The sequence below is a fragment of the Hippichthys cyanospilos genome, chromosome 19, assembly GCF_059441005.1.
Source record: "Hippichthys cyanospilos isolate Australia breed blue-spotted pipefish chromosome 19, RoL_Hcya_1.0, whole genome shotgun sequence".
NCBI classification, from domain to species: domain Eukaryota; kingdom Metazoa; phylum Chordata; class Actinopteri; order Syngnathiformes; family Syngnathidae; genus Hippichthys; species Hippichthys cyanospilos.
This window is the reverse complement of record NC_142387.1, coordinates 3,039,985-3,058,522: the sequence shown is the minus strand read 5'-3', so window position 1 is coordinate 3,058,522 and position 18,538 is coordinate 3,039,985. Positions and strand designations below refer to the sequence as shown.

Sequence of the window (18,538 nt, the reverse complement as noted above, 5' to 3'; positions counted from 1 at the left end):
TGTTGAAGCACATGAACACATCGATAGAGAGCGCTTTGCAGCGTTTTCCAAAAATACGTTCGATAGATATATTGGTAATGTCTGGTAGGTAATTTCCCGCGAAATCAACGTACATCCGGTCCAGCAGGCGGCCACAGCAAATCCACAAAAGAAAGAAGGTTTAAGGTAATTTCCTTTATATTTTTATATACCTGTGATGGGAATTTGTATCCATTTTTGTTTTATTTGCGTCCAGTTTTAGAAGAAAATTAAGTTTAGTTCTTGAGTAAACGGAAATAAATGTGCGCTACACCAATGAATAGGAGGCGATGCTGTATCTGTTATATCCGTACTCATTTAATGCCCGGGTGAGCGTTCCGCCTCGTTTGGTTTTCTAGTGTTTCATCGCGAATGTGAACAAGTAACCGCCGGCCGGCCGTTTCATTCGCGCGCACTGGCACAAGTGAGGAGTGGTGCTTGGTAGACAACTACTGTATTGTGCAGTTATAGTGGGTCGGGAAGCTGAGCACCGCCGAGCAGTTCCACTTTGCTGGGAATGTGGCCGAGACCATCTTTTCTCAATGTCTGAGTTGTCTGTCCCTCACTTTGCAGCAAGACTCGTCAGACTAAAAATAAACAATCAATGTAGCAATCAAGTGGCCGATATTGTGCTAAACAGTTTTGGGCAATGCTGCACAATTGCTATGGTATAGTTAAAAAACGCTAATTACAATTCATACTACTTTTCCAAGTTTCACCTTTCAACCATTCTACAAGTCTGCTGTTGCTTGGTCCAGTCCCCGATGAAAGCTCAGCTGCACCTGTTTTACAGCTTCCGGTGTCCACAAACCGCCAGCCATGATTAATTTCTTGATTAATTCCTTAATTTAGTTACAGTATTTGTGTTTAGAGGGGAAAAAAGTTATTAAAATGTTCATTTAATTTTAAGAATATTTCACTGAAATGTTTACACAATTTACTCATTTTTATACGGAGTTTTGCATAGAAGCTACTTTTTAAATATATTTTAAATCTCAGATAACCCTGGGGTGGCTTCACATATGTCAAGGGTATGTGAAACCCTATTGGGGAATAAAAAAGCCAATACATAGTTGTGCGTTTGGCACCTCTTTTCATCAGTTGACAGTTCTCTGACTCAGTGCCATATATTTGAATCAGTTATGCAAATTGCAGTCTTCATTTTTTGCTCACGGAGACTCATACATCAACATCACATGATCAAGGAGACTTGACCAAGGCTTTTGAAACCCTGTTTCGAGTAGTCTGTCTCACTCAGCTGGCATGGGCTGTGGAGGCTCAATCTCAATACTATTCAATTTAACTTTGGCGAATTGAGTGGAATCGCAGAGGAGATAGTCATGATCATCGTCACGTTCTTTCTTTTCTGTTCTGTTCTTTTCTTTCAGACATTTGTACACTTGATTCAAGCTTCACAAGACCAAAATGGGTATACATGGACTCGCCAAGCTTATTGCTGATCAGGCTCCAAGTGCCATAAAAGAGCAAGACATAAAGAACTACTTTGGTAAATGATGTAATTTCTTACTACATGCTTATGAGGCCAGCTTGACGGCCATTAAATTGTAGTAAGGGATTATGATGCATCAAAAGCCACACCTTGGAATGAGTTACAAAAAGAAAATGCCATTTTTTCCCTCCCCCAGGCCGGAAAATTGCGATTGATGCCTCCATGTGCATCTACCAGTTCCTGATTGCTGTGCGACAGGATGGCAACATGTTGCAGAATGAAGATGGGGAGACAACTAGGTACTGTTTCAAATATAACACAACGCTATCAATATAACAGACTGTCAGAATTTTGAGCCATTTTCTATTTTTTTTTTGTTTGTTGGTTGGTTTGATTAAAAGAAATGGAATGTTGCAAAAGCAGTTATGAATTGACATTTTGGTAACTTGACTCAAGGTTAGTGGTATCAAGCTGCAAATTTTGCTGAGGTTGCCTTGCCTCACAAGTACAGAGAGTGGGAGACTGTTCGACCATAGGGTCATTCTGTGTCATTTCTTAAACTATCTGCCATCTGACATTACATTTCTTGGGGAAAAAAAATCAGTACAAAGATACATGTGTGCATAGAGAAATATTCCAAAAGTTAGTTCACTGTCAATTCATAATGTAATGTATTTCTCAAAGTATAACTTCATTTATTTTTTTTCCTAATGTTCAATCCACATATAATTGGGGGGGGGGGGCATTTCTGGAGACCTCCCATTTCAAACAAGTTGGACAGGTTCGAATGACTACTCTTGGAAAAGTAACAGATGTTTGAACAATTCACGAGGAGGAAGAACTGGACGTCTGAGAGTTTTATATCCATACATTGTAAAGCCATTATTTGGCGTGTCAGTTAGTGATGATGACACTTAGGCAAATTAATATTCAGCTGGGTCAAAAAATAAAGCATTGAAACTTCAATTCATTGCGCATGCATAGTCTGCCTTGCAGTCATGTCGTTTCCGCCCCCCACCCATAACCGAAACAATATGTTACTAAAGCTTTAGAAATGCCTCTAAAAGTAGAGTAGTTTTGGCATTTTAATAACACACACCATGCTTTTTAATTGGACAGCCGTGATAATTCAGGGGTAGACCTCGTTTTTGCAAAATTAATCCAAATTGCAGTAAAAAAAGGGGGGGTGGGTGATTTATAAGCGAGGTTGACCTGTACTCTGAGAAACACTGTATTATCTGAAAAACTGTTTCATCTTTTTCAGGGGTGTCCAAACTCTGTTCTTTAAGGTCAGTATCCTGCATGTTTTCCAGGTTTCTTTTCCTGACACACCTGATTCAAATGATAAATTTATCAGCAAGCTCAGCAGAAGCCTGATAACGATCTTGATCATTTCAACCAGCTGTGGAGGGGAAAAAAACCTGGAAAACATGCAGGATAGCAGCCTTCAAAATAAAATAAAAATTTGTACATCCGTTACTAATAATCTACAGACATGGAATGTCAGGTGTATAGCTCAAGTATATGCAAATGTGGGTGGTACTTAAACCTCTACCAGAAATTAGCTTTTCAAAATAATATAGCATTATATTGCCAAGGCCGAACAACAGGACTGAAGTTGTTCATTCCTACACCACTACTTTTTTGGTACTGAGTAAAACAAAGGGCTACCAGATTGATACACACTCCTGAAATGATGAAATTGTTCAGAGCATCTTTCATAATGTTATCGTTATAGGTTTATTTTGGAGACCACCTAAGCCCCCAGTTTTGAATTGACAGTTGTCTCTTACTTTTAGTGTCGCCCTAAGCTTTCTCCAAAAACAATGTTTTTACAATTTTACAATCTTTATTTATTTTTTTTAATTTTTTTTTAAATCCTGGTATTGGTGGCAATTTGGCTTAGTTTTTTTCCCAATTGACCGAACCCACTAGTGAACATCAGAGCCATGCAAATAACGACCAGCCACGCCATGCAATTCAAGGTCTCATTTTATGATGGCAAGTTGTTATACGACATTAAAATTTTCAAGAATCATAAATTGTAGGAAGGAACAAGATCTTGTGCCAAAAGATTTCACAAGATTAATACACTACGAGATTTGTCGTTCTACACAGCACGTTTTCCTTTGGCTTTTTTATTTTAATAATGGAATACACGGAGGAATGCACTGCTTGTTACTTCTCTGGCAGAAAAACGCAGCCAATGGCAAGCAAATTTTTTTTCAATAATGTCATTGTCAATCAAGAGATTTTAGTTGATGCTATATTGCCCAGGCCTAACATTTTTACTGAAGTTGTCCATTCCGACACCACTTTTATTTGTTTCTCTCATTTCCAGCCACCTCATGGGAATGTTCTACAGGACCATCCGCATGCTGGAACATGGCATTAAACCCGTTTATGTGTTTGATGGAAAGCCTCCACAACTCAAGTCTGGAGAGGTTCGTGAGCATCTATGCTGTTGTTGTTCAATACGTCCCAACTTTGTGTAATTGTGTACCAAACAATCATTCCTTTTTATGTCATCCTCTTGGTCAAAATGAAGACTAGGTCATACACAAGCTAGCATAAATACATGTTGAGAATGGTTTGAAGCATTCTAAGTTTACCAGGCAGCACAGCAGAGTGGTTGGCACATCTGCCTGATAGTTTTGAGGTTGGTTTCACTTTCTGCTTCAGCCTTAGGCCCTTTTCATGCTGCACTCGCTTATTGCAAAAAGCTTGCAAGTGGTACTGCAGCACTGAAAGATGACTATGCTGTAGTGGTAAATATGGCCCAATTTGGAAGTGCTGCTGTAGCCGCATACAAAAAAGTACTGTACATACGTACATAGACCTTTGCCGATGGTTTAAACAAAAAGGAGCCCGCGCTTTGAGCAGATGTTTTTTTTTTCCATTGATGCAAAAGAAAGCTCTTAATTTGCTTATTTGAAGAAGGAGTAGTAGTCAACCAGCAAAAAGGGAAATTATACATCCTTTATAAATGTTTCAGTGGTATTGGAGGAGAATTTAATCTCCTGTGATTAAATGACAGTTATATCAAGACACCTTTGAGGTGTATTTTAGACTAGGGATCGACAACCTTTTTGAAACTGATAGCTATTTTTTTGGTACTGAGTAGTACAAAGGGCTACCAGTTTGATATACACTCCTGAAGTGATGAAATTGTTCAGAGCATCTTTCATAATGTTATTGTTATAGGTTTATTATATATCCTTTTATGTAAAGACTGATCATGAAAATGATTTCTCACAATAATTAGAATTGTAGCATAAGTAAATCAAGTTTTATGTGTCATGCAAATCTAATATATGTATAATTGTTTGTAATATTAATATAAAATCACAATGTTCTTTCTCCTGTAAGCTATTTGCATATGAGGCCTGCAGGCTATTCATCTGACCCTTGGGCTACCTGGCACCATGGGCACTGCGTAGGTGACCACTGTTTTAGGCTGACCAAGGAGCAATCAGAAAAAACAACTGGGTCTTCACTCAGTTATGTCACTGATTGAATACTGCCGCCTTTGCGGACTACACGCACGCCTAATTGGATGGCAAAAAGGGGCTACACCAGAGCACGTTGCACAAATTTTCTTTTTTTTTTTTTTGATCCACAACATATTCTCCGGCAAAGTATGAATTGAAATTCACCGCTGCACCAACATTTTCAAATCTGAACCGTTCTGGAAAAACTGGAATGTTAACCACTGGCCTGATTGGGCCACCTGCAATTCAGTGTAGCTGGCCCGACCCGTTCCCCTGAAGTCTACAGGCAATCAGGCCACGATAAATGTCGACCCCTGTGATATACCCATTTCATAAAATATGTAGATCTCAGTCTAACTTTCGTCTTTTGCTTTGCTACAGCTGGAGAAGAGAGTGGAAAGAAGAGCAGAAGCTGAGAAAATGCTCGCACAAGCCCAGGAACTTGGTACAAAATTCCACTGATAGTAAAATCTTTATTTTGTTACATTTTTTTCCCCAAAACATTTGACGCTTTCTTGGAAAAGTGTAAACATTGCAATGTACAGTTTAGAGCAGTGGTGGACCGTCAGGGCCAGCAAGGCTTTCTCTGCTGGCCTAATATGACTTGACATCATTATCATAACTATAATAAATTACAATAACTATAATGAATTCAATTTTATTTTTAATTCATTTTTACTAAATAAATATTTTTTTAATATTTTTTTAATCATAAAATTATTCTCCGTATTCTGTTCTTTTCGTGTCATATCCATATCTCCTTCTTGTGTAGTTTTAAGTTGGAGTTTTTAGCCAATTACAATTCAGCTAACTTGTGTCGCCAGGCTGTATGTAATCTGCCTGCTCCCAGAGGCGCTAAGGCATTTGCTTCAACAGTTGTTCCCCGCATGTGCAAATGGATATGTGAACGGGCCCTGTACTGGAGTTAATATATGGCTGCAATAGCCAATCGAGTCATAAGATCGCCATCTAGAGGCCTCACGTTGAATGTGACGTGAGTGGATGCTCACTGCACTGAGGCGGTGCAATGCTCACCAACAAAGGTACGTCATATTGGCTTTGGCTGATTGCATCAAAGGCATAGCGTAGCTATTAGCTAACCTGTCCGAACATGGCCGTTTTTCTGACTGGGCTACCAGAGGCGTGAGCTAGACTGTCGTTTTTCTGGCTTGGCTACCAGGGGTGCTAAACCTGGGAAATAGTTCTGCTGGGAATGCCTATTGTTTGCAAAGGAATGATTTGGTGTTTGGAACTACACTGGAATTGCAAATTTTAATTGTTTAATCAAAGCAGCATCGAGACACCAAAGCAAGGCTGGACACATGAGCTACGGTGCTTTTAAAAAACGTTTTGGGACACCTGAGTCGATATACAGTATTTTTAAAGTATATTTGAAGGTAAAGAGAGCTCCTCAATGCCGTACGGTGCTTTTAAAAAACTTTTGGGAACATCCAAGTGGATACGCTGTACATCTCAGTGCAAAGAGAAAGAGAGCATGAAGAGGTCAAGAAAAATCGTGAGATATTGAAAAGACTGATCGATTGTGACTGTTATTTGTTTTGGTGAGTGCAAGCCTTTACATTATCGTTTCATTTTTAACGTGTTTGTTTTATTTCGTTCATATTCAAAGAAATAAAGAAATAGAAGGATGTTCTTAGATTAAACTGTGATTTGTAATTTGTACTCAGTAAAATTTCGTGGATATTTATTTTAAATTGTTTTAGGTTTTGATAGCATCACGTATAAAGTGATCCCTTGTTTTTTGCAGTTATTTAGGACAGGAGCCCCCCCGCAATAGGTGAAAACCGCAATATTTAGTATGAGTTGCTGATGATGGGCTGATGATGATGACCAATACAGCTTGGCACCAATAAACTAAATAATAGCTACTCTTTTACTGTGATATCACTAAACAGTGTACGTGGCATCACAACATTGTTTAGTGATATCATAGTAAAATTAAATATGAATGCCGTTTCACAATTGCTGGGTTACATCCTCAGCCGTGGTTTCCCAGCGCTGTGTAACTAATTGCACTTTTCGATAATGGGGGAGCTTTGATTGACTCTCATTTCTACTTTTGAAAGTCCAAACCTATGTTAAATAGCTAGTTTAGAACCCCGGGTAAAAACATCAAAATTGTACATACATATTAAAAATTGGTACCAAAATAGTATAGTAAGTGCTACGAATATATAATATAGATGTATACAATCAGAAAACGTCATAAATTAAAAAATATAGAAAGGATTTATTTACCTTTGCGTGGAGCTTGTTATGGACATATTCCCCTGTAAGGGTAGCCTAGGCTAGGCTAGCTTCGTATTTCTTGATTATCTCCAGCTTCGTTTCCATATAAATCATCTTCTTCTCTCTTTAACATCACTGTGAATCTTGGGACCCATAGCTAACCCCTTCAACTTAATTAACTTAATTAAGCAGTAAAATGCAATGTAAATACGGTTTTTCCGCCATTTTGAAACGAGTGAGGCTGACCAATAGCAGCCCAGCATTGTTGGCAAGTGTGACGGCAACTGAAAATAAGTGTAATTACCCAAAAACGCCTGCAGATGGAGACAAAACAACACAAATACAGCCAAGCCCCTAGGGTCATGACCGTTGTTTTTGCCACAAAGTGGGGAAAATACCTAAAGAGGGGACGAAAAAACTAAGCATTCCACATCGCAACATGAAAAAAAACGTAAGACAGGGACGCTGTAACCCGGGGTCCTCTGTATGTAATATCTGTGTTGTATGTATGACAATACTGCCATCCAATGGTCACAATTATCACTATAATGGTCAAGTGGCCTAATATTTGACAAGCACTACACACAAGGGTGTCAGCTACCCTCCATATAAAAACATATTTGATGAGAATTTTATTATTATTTTAAAAGATGATAATTCTCATCCATGGCACTGAAAAAGTTGAAGTACGGCATCGCACTTCAATCTCAACCCCTGGCCCAGTTGGAGGAATCTCCAAGGATTTGTGAAGCCCTTAATAGCAGCAATGACTCCTCAGACTTTTTCATCTGGGCTCTCCTGACTCTTTTGTCGATCTCCCCACTCCTTGATGGAAATCTAGAAACGTTATATGCAATTAAAAACATGTAATGAGGCCAAGTTGTTCTGAATCCTTAACCTTGCCAGAGTCTCAGATTGATAAAGTGGAAAACTCCTTTAAGTCATTTACATCAAACAGGCTCTTGCCAGGTTATTTACTCCTGTCTTTACATGCAAGCACCTTCCTCCCAAAAGAATTGACACAGAAGAGTGAAATGGAGTGGAGGGCACAGACTTACACGCCTTGATGTCTTTCACTTGATGGAGATGGCGTCACTAGACACCTTGTCATATAGTTCTTTCTCAAGTGAAAAGTTCCAATGTGTTGGTAAGTAAGTTGATTATATGTCTTTGTTTTTTTTTTTCAACTTAGGTGAACAAGAAAACATTGACAAACTCACAAAGCGTCTTGTCAAAGTCACCAGGCAGCATAATGATGAGTGCAAGAAGCTGCTGACTCTGATGGGAGTGCCTTACATTGAGGTTAGGAGATTTGCTTTGCTTTACAAATATCCCCCTTTTCAATAAAATAGATTTTAAAATCTACCTGGATAGGATTACCTTTTTCACTAGTTGTAGCCCCGGACAGATATATTAACAAAACTCATAAGTAAAATACTTAAAATAACACCAGTGATCATTTTACCTCTGAAAAGTGTTGGGTCCCCGGGACTCGCAACACAGTAATCCCCCGCTGTTTTGCAGTTCATCTTTCACGGGTTCGCTGCTTCACGAATTTTTTACATTGTGGATATTTTTTACAGCGCATTGTGCTCTGAATTCTGATTGGCTCAGGGGCTTTACTGTTTTCTCGAAATAAAATGTTGACACTGTACTGTATTGGTTTTTCACTTGTCAATTTATAACAAAAGGCAAGAGGATCCAAAAGCTTGCTTTCGTCTCTCTTGTGTCTCTCAGCTCAGCACAGATGTTACAAACGTGCTAGTAAACACATTGATTGACAGCTTGGTCTCTGTGAGCCAATCACGTGACTCGTAGGCGTGCCGAGAGGAAACGCACACGTCTGTGTGCCTACTGAGAGCAACGGAGAAATGCGCAGCTTTGGAAATCTGACTTTTACCTAGATTTCTTTTGTAATAAATTGAAATTTCAAGTGTATCGTTATGATATAAGAGGCTTCACTTTAATTCGCTCATCCGTTCATAAAAATCTTCTTGCTCAGAAAAAGAAAGAGCTCAAACAACTACTTATAACAATGTGCAGGTTCAGAAAGAAGAGGCTGGGAGAACTGGGACTGTGAAATACGCGAGTGCCAATGTTTCCAACTTTGTATTACTATATTAAAATGATTGTTTTAAACAAATTAGGGGCTTTAAAACAGGTTTTGATTTTTGGTTTTATTCTATAGTTTAGTATTGCATTGTAAAATAATAAAAAAATAAATAAAGCTGGCTACTTCACGGATTTCACTTTGCGCGTGTTATTTTTGGAACGTAACCCCCGCGATAAACGAGGGATTACTGTACTAAAAAAAAAACCTATGGCTCCAACAGAAATGTTCGGAAGTGGCATTTTTTCCATAACCAGAAATCTCATGATAATTTGATTCAATCAAAAATTATTTCCGTTTCATTGTATAGATATGCAAAGAATCGTCATACAACTTCAGTTTGCTTCGCAAGGTAGAGTAAAAAAAGGGTAACAGTTCCTTTTTTTTTTTCTACATTTACTAAGATTTTATTTGTAAGGAGCATTTTTTTCTAAAAAAAAAATTAAGATGTGGACAACCGCAACTCTTTGAAGCTAAAAAATAAATAAATTATATAGCTTTAATATTACAAAAAAAAAACAACATTTTTAGAAGGTAGAACAAGATAGCACTGTAACACAAGAAAAAAAAGGGGGCTTGTTCACATCCTGTCACCTTGCAACCTTTATATTGTTTATATTTGGTGTGTTTGCAGGCGCCATGTGAGGCTGAGGCCAGTTGTGCCGCCCTGGTAAAAGCAGGGAAGGTATTTGCCACAGCAACAGAGGATATGGATGGGCTGACCTTTGGAACAAATGTCCTGCTAAGACACCTCACAGCTAGTGAAGCAAAGTAATTTTACTCTAACACACTTTTGGAGAGATTTCCCATTTCCCCTGTGTAATCTTTAAATCAGGGGTGAGCAATTAATTTTGCCAAGGAGAACTAGAATATCTGATGTGGCTAATGTTAAGTTCAAGTTTGTCATTTTTACTCATTCCACGTCAAATCACACACCCTCCGCATGGATATCTTTTCAATATTGCCTGACTTTTATTCTATGAGTGTTTTATGATATCAAATGAAATTCAAAGTTTATGTGTCCCAGTGCTAATGAATTTTGCATTACTGCCCTTCAAAGTTTGGCCGTCTTACTTTGGGGTTCCAGGGATTCCACACTAAATTTGGGAACATTTGGCAAATGCTTTAATGTGCAATACCTGGAGCCCAAATACAGACGTGGCACCCAAACTTCAGCTCAAATTTTGGATTCTTGAATTTGACATCACAGTGCTCTAATACAACTCAAAAAAAGGCGAATTGAAGAGGCGTCCATACAGACATTCTGAGGATGTGATTGAAATGACGACCCTATTTTTAATTTACACAGAATAAGTGTGACTTCTGGCTTTTGTTTAAACACTTGAAAGAAAATTAGAAGCTGCCATTAAAATAATTGGGTCTTTTCAGAAGTAGAAGCTGCCATTAAAATAATTGGGTCTCTTCAGAAATAGAGATATTATTGACTAATTTATGATGATACATTTAACCGACACAAACAGCAAAAGTGTAGCTTTGCGTACAGCAGGGGTGGGCAATTCCATTCCTCGAGGGCCAGTGTTCTCTCTCAAACACACCTGATTCAAATGATAAGAATTATTTTCAAGCTCAGCAGAGCTTGTTGATGAGCTAATGGTTTAAATCAGGTGTGCGTGCGTGCGTGTGTGTGTGTGTGTGTGTGTGTGTGTGTGTGCGCGTGTGTGTGTGTGTGTGTGTGTGTGTGTGTGTGTGTGTGTGAGAGAGAGAGAGAGAGAAAACTGTAAAACATGCAGTACAGGGCTGTAATTGCCCACCCCTGGTGTACAGGTATATCAGGCAAAATCGTTTTAGCCCTATTGCCTCCACGGTCCATTAAACAGGCTCCTTGACATTTGGAGCATAAATCGTTTGCTTGTTAAAAAAAAAAAAAAAATCTGTAAAAAACTAATTTGTAAGTATATTGGCCATATTGTATTAACCCTTGTGTTGTCTTGCAGGTGAAAAGTGACAGTCCCATGTTTAGCTGTTTTGAAAAAAAAAAAAAAAAAAGGAAAGAAAAACTTGTCCAACTTTCCAACTTAAAATTTTATGACTTTTCCTAAATGGACCCTATCATTACAAATAGTGATTCTTTGTTTTTGTTTGTTTCCATTTGGGCTGAGCACCATTAGGGTACAAAGATTGTTCTTTGGATCATTTTTGCTCTGTGAATTATAAGCATTTAGACATCGGAGGAAAAAAAATGTTATGATACCCCTCCTCCCAAAAAAAAAAGAAAAAAAAGACATGATAAAAACAAAATCAGTGTAGATTTACGTAAAATAACCCTAAATCACAAGCTGAAGCAATGAGTACACACGGCAGTGAGATATTTTGCCCATCAGTCTTAACAAAATCCGATGAACACTTTTGCCCATGTGATATGGTCTGATAGTACATTTTGAACATTTCCGATTGCACTTCACTCATTATCTACTTTCACTGAAATACTAAAGCCATCTCATCATTATTGTTTATAGGAAGCTTCCAGTCCAAGAGTTCCACTTCAGTCGAATTCTACAGGACATAAACCTGACAAATGAACAGGTATAAAATGTCTTTGGTGAATTGAACTATGTTGAGCAATGCTAGGCCAATTACTTACAGCCTGTAATACAGTATACAGTGGTACCTCGGTACTCGACCATAATCCGTTCTGAGGTGGTGGTCGAGCACCGATTTGTTCGAACACCGAAACCATTTTTCCCATAAGAAATAATGGAAAGTATGTGTGCACAAGTAAATGTGCACAAGCAGTACATGATAAAGATAAAGATAAAGATAAATAAAGCATTATAAACCATTTTGTATAATTTACTTACGTTTTGGAGAGTGGTTGATGGCATACAGGAATGGATGTGGAGAGGACGGGAGGGAGTTACTCCTTCCATGATGACGCTAGCTAACTGCGACGCGAGGTACACCGCGTTCATATTTTGCTATAATTTCCTTCTTCGGTTCAATAGTGGTTCTCATTGTTTTCCTCTTTGCCTTCCCCTTATCACTGTCTTTCTTTGGACCCATTATTAAGGGCTAGAGCAACACGAAAAAGTTTAAATCCGGGAAGAAATACTCGAACAAACGTCTTACTCCGCTGGCGGTCTGAGTTGAACTGGCGCTTACCCGCTGGCCGAGAAGGGCCGAGGAGCGCGTTCGGGTCGGCTCGGCTCGGCTAGTCGAGAACCGAAAATCTGTTCGAGGTCCGATGCATTACCTACTTGAATTTTTTGGTCGAGGACCGATTTGATCGAGTATAGAGGCGTTCGAGGACCGAGGTACCACTGTATTTCATATTGCTAGTTACCCTTAAATTTGAAAGTAATAATCTTCTTTACAATGTTACTGTCAGTGTAGAGTGATGGGTTACTCAAGTTGATTTTAAGGTACATTTTCTTTCGGAGATAAATAAATTTAGTGACACGTATTAAAAGGAAAATGTATAATTTATGTATAATCCCACGAGACCGTATGTCTCATAAAATTCGGTATTATCACCCAACCCTAAAAGATAGCTTCCCACCGTTTTTAACATGTTCTGTTCACACTTAAGTAATGCTGTCATGAATACGCCCATTGTGATTTTTTTTTTTTTTTTTTTTCAGTTTTACGCTCACCAAAACTATTAAGACCAAAAGGTCCACTATAATTCTCAGAGGATTTAGTCTCTGTTTTAAAGCACTTATTCTTGAGGAAAAATATGGGGGTGCCATATGTATAACCTGGTTATTTATTAGTTTCACCATTTCACATAATTGCATATTTTTACAAGATAATAAACGGAAACGGAAGGTGCACTAATTCTTAGCTTACTTGAAAATATTTAAAAGCTAAGAAAAGACTCTCCCTCACAAAACCTTTTAAGTGTCCTAGCATTGTTTCAGGAACCATTTTTGATATTTTGATGGTTTGTGATTTTCTTTCCTGTTTTTAAATCTTGTTTTGAATGATCATCATTAATGTTGCTCTGAAAAGTGTTTTCTTTCTTTTTTTTTTAATCGTTTTTAAAATGGCTGTATTTGTCAGCCACATTGTAATTCAAGTTTTTTCCTAAAAATCAGAAATATTTTTATTTTGTTGAGCACATAATGTCATTTAAGTGCCATGCACTGCTGCAGAAAGCACCAATTTAGCGCTTAGCATTGAATAAATGAATTCTGAGAGTACTACAAGGTCGGGGCTGGTTTGTGTGACCCCTCGCATGCACCTGATGGGTGAGCTCAGAGGATAGGCACTTAAAAAAAAAAAAATGCAGCTTTGATGATCCAGAAATCGTATGATCTGGGATAGCAATTTTGTTCCAAAAACAATATATCGTTCAGCCTAGCAGTGCCAGCTCAGCCTTTGGAGTGACGGCTCGCCGTTCCCAAACAAATGTAAAGGAAACACTACTGTGTTGTTGAATGAATGAGTTTCAATGTTCATCTCTACTCCACCAGTTCATAGACCTGTGTATTCTGCTGGGATGTGACTACTGCGGGACCATCAAGGGGATCGGTCCAAAGAGAGCCATTGACCTGATCAAGCAGCATGGTAGCATTGAGAATATCCTCGAAAACATTGATCCAAATGTAAGGATTGTGAAGTTAAAAAAAAAAAAAAAAACAGGTTGCTTGCCCTGTATTCATTATTTCTTACATGTAGAAGCACCCGGCTCCAGAGGACTGGCTATACAAGGAGGCTAGGGAACTTTTTCTGAAGCCTGAAGTAGTGGATTGTTCCACTGTTGAGCTAAAGTGGAACGAGCCAGACGAGGATGGCTTGCTGCGTTTTATGTGTGAAGAAAAACAGTTCAGGTAAATATCAAGCTTGCAGCTATTTTCAGCTCTCTCACAGGTGGGCTGGAGCCTACCCCAGCTGACTTAGCCGCAACACCTTGGCTTGGTTGCAGGTGATCACAGGAGCAATACAAAAGAAAAATGCTTATACTAGATTGCCTTCCTTGATTTGATTTTTTTATTTTTTGCCTTATTCTTTGCTCACCTTTTTAAATGAATTGTGTATCCATGTAGTGAGGACAGAATCCGCAACGGGTGTAAGAAGATTGTAAAAAGTCGCCAAGGCAGCACACAGGGACGACTGGACTGCTACTTCTCAGTCACCGGGTCACTGTCGTCCAAACGGAAGGTGCTGTACTTTCAAGTGAAATATAGAAAAGTATTTAGTGTTGTATTAGACAATTTAGTCGGGGGGCCTTGGCAAAATATAATTGAGAAGTACTCGTCTAGTCTAGAGCAATGGTTCTTTGCCTTGTTGGAAGAAGTTTCACATACACATTTGCCGTAAGCCGCCTTGAGAAAAAATTCATAGGTGTATCAGGACATGGGTATGTTTTTTTACTGGTTTTACTGTCTCAACTTGGCATTGCAAATCATGTAGATAGACACATTCCGTGATAGATGTAAATCCTTTTTTTTTCTGACCAATTTTTTTTTGAAAACTGTATATTAAACTAATATTAGAAAAGCTATGGGTCCCAACAGGAATGTTTGGAGTCCCAAAAATCGCGCTCTAAAAAGGACAAAGTCTCAAAAAAAAGGGTCAAAGTGCATTTACAAGACATAAAAAACAGCCAACAGCAGATATTAACGAATGTCACAGTAACATTAATGAGGAAAAATAGAACGAACTTACATGCAGCATCCTTCGTCTTAATATTGCAAGTCTATTTTGGTAGACTTTGAGTGTTTGTTTGTTTAGTTTCACCATGTCTGTTTTGTTCCTCTTCTTGAGCGTCCGTGGCATTTCGTTTTCGCTTCTTTACTTTCTGGCTCACCGTCAGACTTGTCGCTGATACTAAATAATGTGCAGAATTTACTTTGTTTCTGGCCTATAGATAGAATCTTTGTAAGGACAAACAAGTCCACTGTGCAATTTTTCTGTGAAATAAATTTGAATGGTTTAAAAATTTGAACCCCCACTTGATAGAGAAAAATGTTTTTCCTCATGATGGTAGACCATTTGAGAGCTTTGTCAACTAACACAGTCTTACTCAAAATGATCACAGACACAGAGCCAACAGACTATAAACAAGATTATGTTTCATGCTGATGAAACATGCTACAAATTCTAATGCTTTAGCAAAATATTAGCTAGGTATATGCTTTTATGGGTTAACCCGGGTGCCGATCAGCAAGATCACCGACTCTGCGAAGGGCAACAGCAGCCTGCGGGATCCCAGCAGCCACCGCAGTTGGGCAGATCCTCAGGAAGAGCCCCGTGCATGTATAGCGTCGGCTAGAGAAGACAATATGTTGTCGTGTAATAGCGCCGCAGCTTCAGCGGTGGGGAGGGCTAACCAGTAATTGAAGTTTAGACTCTGGCAGAGCTGGAATAATAGTCTTGGTTCCACTCTGGGGGATTTTCTGCCCCTGTCCCTCGTGGCCCTGTCAGGCCACCTGGACTGAACTGTATGTGACAGGTGCTAAGGTCAGAGGTCATTGGGTCACGTTAATCGACCCCTGTATGTGTTTAAGATGGCTTTTGTTTCCCCTTGACATTTTAATGATTGATAGCGCTTGTGGCCTTGCATCAAGCAGCAACATTGCACCATCCGGCCCCCCCCTTTCAAGCAGGTTCCAGGCATGACCACGTACACCAAGTAAAAAAAAACTAACATAGGTCGAACGTTTGCATTGAGTGTAAATGATTAGTCACGCATAGAGTGAAAGGTTCAGCTGCTACAGCGTAGCAACAGAGCTCACCCTCGAGGCTAACTCGAGTGTTGTAAATGACACCAGCTAGCGCTGAATGAGTCAAGAGCTCATGTTGTAATATGATCATAGGGCACGTAATGGGACGTAGGCACGTAGGGGACGTAATTGACATAATGCATTTCCTAGTTTCTACCATTTACTGTACCATTTACTGTACCATCACAGCAGATTGCCTAGCCCTACTGTCAACCAAAATCCAATTCAAAACTATAAAACCAAGTCTTGACCCTGAAAAAGAGGTCTGAATTTGTGGTGTCCACCAAAGTACCCACAAAAACCGTAAATGCACACAGCTACTCCAGAATTACTACAAGGATTTTTGCATGGACCCCGGTTTACGAGATTAACCCTAACCCATAATTAGCTTTCTTCGTATTTCTTGATTATCTCCAGCTTCGTTTCCATATAAATCATCTTCTTCCTTCTCTCTTTAACATCACTAGCAATATTGGGGCTCATTGGATAACCAAGTCAAGTTTGAATTAAGCACTAAAATGCATAATAAATACGATATGGAAAGCACTCTCACATGAGATCAAGTCTTTAGGCCGCCATCTTTGTGACACTGTGTGCCAACCAATAGCAGACCAGCATCTTCGTGACACCATCACGCTGATCAATAGTAGACCAGTATCTTAGGTAGTCGAGACACCGACCAATTGCAGACCAGCATTTTAGTGACGCATTGCAGCGGAGGCAGTTTGACGCCAACAGAAAATAAGGGCAATTACCTATAAGCACCTCAAGAGGGAGGGAAAACAACAAACAAACAACCCCACAGGTCATGACAGTTGTTGATGTTAATCGTAAAGTGGGATAAATGCCTTAAAGAGTGGACGAAAAAACTCACTATTCCACATTGTAACGTGAAAAAAACGTGACCTGCTGTATTGTGATTTTTACAAATAACATTAAACCACAAAAAATGTTCCACCTATCCATTATTTTGACCTCTTATCCTCACAAGGGAGGATTAGGCTGGAGTCTATCTCAGGTGTCTTTGGGCAGTAGGCGGGGTGTTGCCATCCAATCACAGGGCACAGAAAGACAAAAACACTTAAGACAGCTTAGAGCTGGGGATACAAACTCCTTTTTATTGCAGGTCATGTAGACCCCCCCACCCCCCAAAAAAAAGCAAATTAAGTTGAAGATCCCTTGCAAATTTGGTATTTTAACCAGAAACTTGAAGTCAGCGTTTGGTGGGCCGGATCTGGCCCCTGAGCCTTGAGTTTTAAAACCTATGCCTTAGAGCACAGGTGTCGAACTCCAGTCCTCGAGGGCCGGTATCCTACATGTTTTCAAACCTTTTCCATCAAAAACACCTGATTCAAATGTTTGGGATCATTTTGGAGCTCCTGCAGAGCATTTGAATCAGGTGTGTTTGGGAAAGAAAAGATGCTGGATGCCGGCCCTCGAGGACTGGAGTTCGACACCTATGCCTTAGAGTGACTCAAAAATACCATGCATGTTTTCGGGATGCGGGGGGAAAACGGGGTACCCATAGAAAACCCAAGCAGACACGGGGAGAACATCCAAAACTTTGTCTGCTGACATGTGTGCCCCATTGCCAGACCAGGACACAAATAATAACATACAAATAATATACCAGTTAAAATAATTGCAATAGTAACAATAAAAGTAACAAACTAAATATACACATGAGTAGAATGCTATTAGCAACATTTACACAGCTAGCACTTCCTGCCTTGTGCTTTTATTTTGAAAAATAAAGGCGGTGGCGGCTAGAACACCAAAATGGTGTACATTTTTATTGATTTTTTTTTCTCCCACTCTTTCAAATTATTATTTTGGGGTTACTTGTTGCAAAATGAACTGTTGATTTCGATTAATTGTAACATAGCTGTTTTAAGAAGACAATTTTGGACACGGGAGTTGCTTTTCTGACCTGCAGTACTTTTTGTATCCTCAGGAGCCTGAAGTAAAAGGATCTGCTAAGAGGCAGAAGACTGGAGCCACGGGAAAATTTAAAAAAGGCAAATGAAAGCCTGTAAAAATAACTTGGATAATAAATGTGTCAGAGGTAAAGTGGAAGTAAACATGATTTTTTTTTTTTTCCTGCAAGTGTTTCAAGTTTGTTTTGCGAATCTTATAGAATAAATGCTTTTGGAGGGGAAAAAAATGTACTTCTTGATTTTTTTTCAATGAGGTGTGAAGGCCAGGGGTGGGTAAACATGTCTTCAAATGTCCATGTTGGATCCCTTTTGGGATTTTTTTACATGAGACAGGTATTAATTGATATTGATATTAAGTTGAAATAAAACAGGTCCTGTCATTGTTTTGAAGAGCACAGCAATGTTTGGTGCCTAAGATAGCAATGAAACTGAAATTATACCAATACTTTTGCTTTGGCCAAATTTAAATCTTATATGATTATGACGCATCCTCATTTGATAAATTTGACGTCACTCCATGTATCAATTCAGAATTTTCTGTAAATGTTTTGTTCTTAAACTCAGGACAAACCAAATTTTAGTTCCCTTGGATCTTG

General features: G+C 39.0%; 1 protein-coding gene across 2 annotated transcripts; it reads left to right on the top strand.

The window, feature by feature from the left end:
- Positions 1-7: 7 nt before the first annotated feature.
- fen1 (flap structure-specific endonuclease 1) lies at positions 8-18,156 on the top strand. Of its 2 annotated transcripts, none has more exons than XM_088402026.1 (12): positions 8-165; positions 1,407-1,525; positions 1,665-1,767; positions 3,810-3,912; positions 5,341-5,404; positions 8,402-8,511; positions 9,954-10,090; positions 11,797-11,863; positions 13,753-13,884; positions 13,958-14,109; positions 14,326-14,440; positions 17,960-18,155. In XM_088402026.1, exons 2-12 carry the CDS (start codon positions 1,444-1,446, stop codon positions 18,029-18,031), a joined length of 1,137 nt encoding a protein of 378 aa, XP_088258152.1. In that variant the 5' UTR covers positions 8-165; positions 1,407-1,443; the 3' UTR covers positions 18,032-18,155. The 2 variants fall into 2 exon arrangements, with proteins under 2 accessions (XP_088258152.1, XP_088258154.1); XM_088402028.1 differs by lacking the exon at positions 8-165 and adding an exon at positions 204-347 and having other exon boundaries at positions 17,960-18,156.
- Positions 18,157-18,538: the final 382 nt, after the last annotated feature.

What these genes read in the sequence shown, in the direction of transcription:
- fen1 (XM_088402028.1), top strand. Translation starts at nt 1,444, where the DNA reads ATGGGTATACATGGACTCGCCAAGCTTATTGCTGATCAGGCTCCAAGT. An exon ending in GAAGATGGGGAGACAACTAG is followed by an intron (nt 1,768 to 3,809) that starts GTACTGTTTCAA and finishes TCTCATTTCCAG; the next exon opens with CCACCTCATGGGAATGTTCT. An exon ending in CGCACAAGCCCAGGAACTTG is followed by an intron (nt 5,405 to 8,401) that starts GTACAAAATTCC and finishes TTTTCAACTTAG; the next exon opens with GTGAACAAGAAAACATTGAC.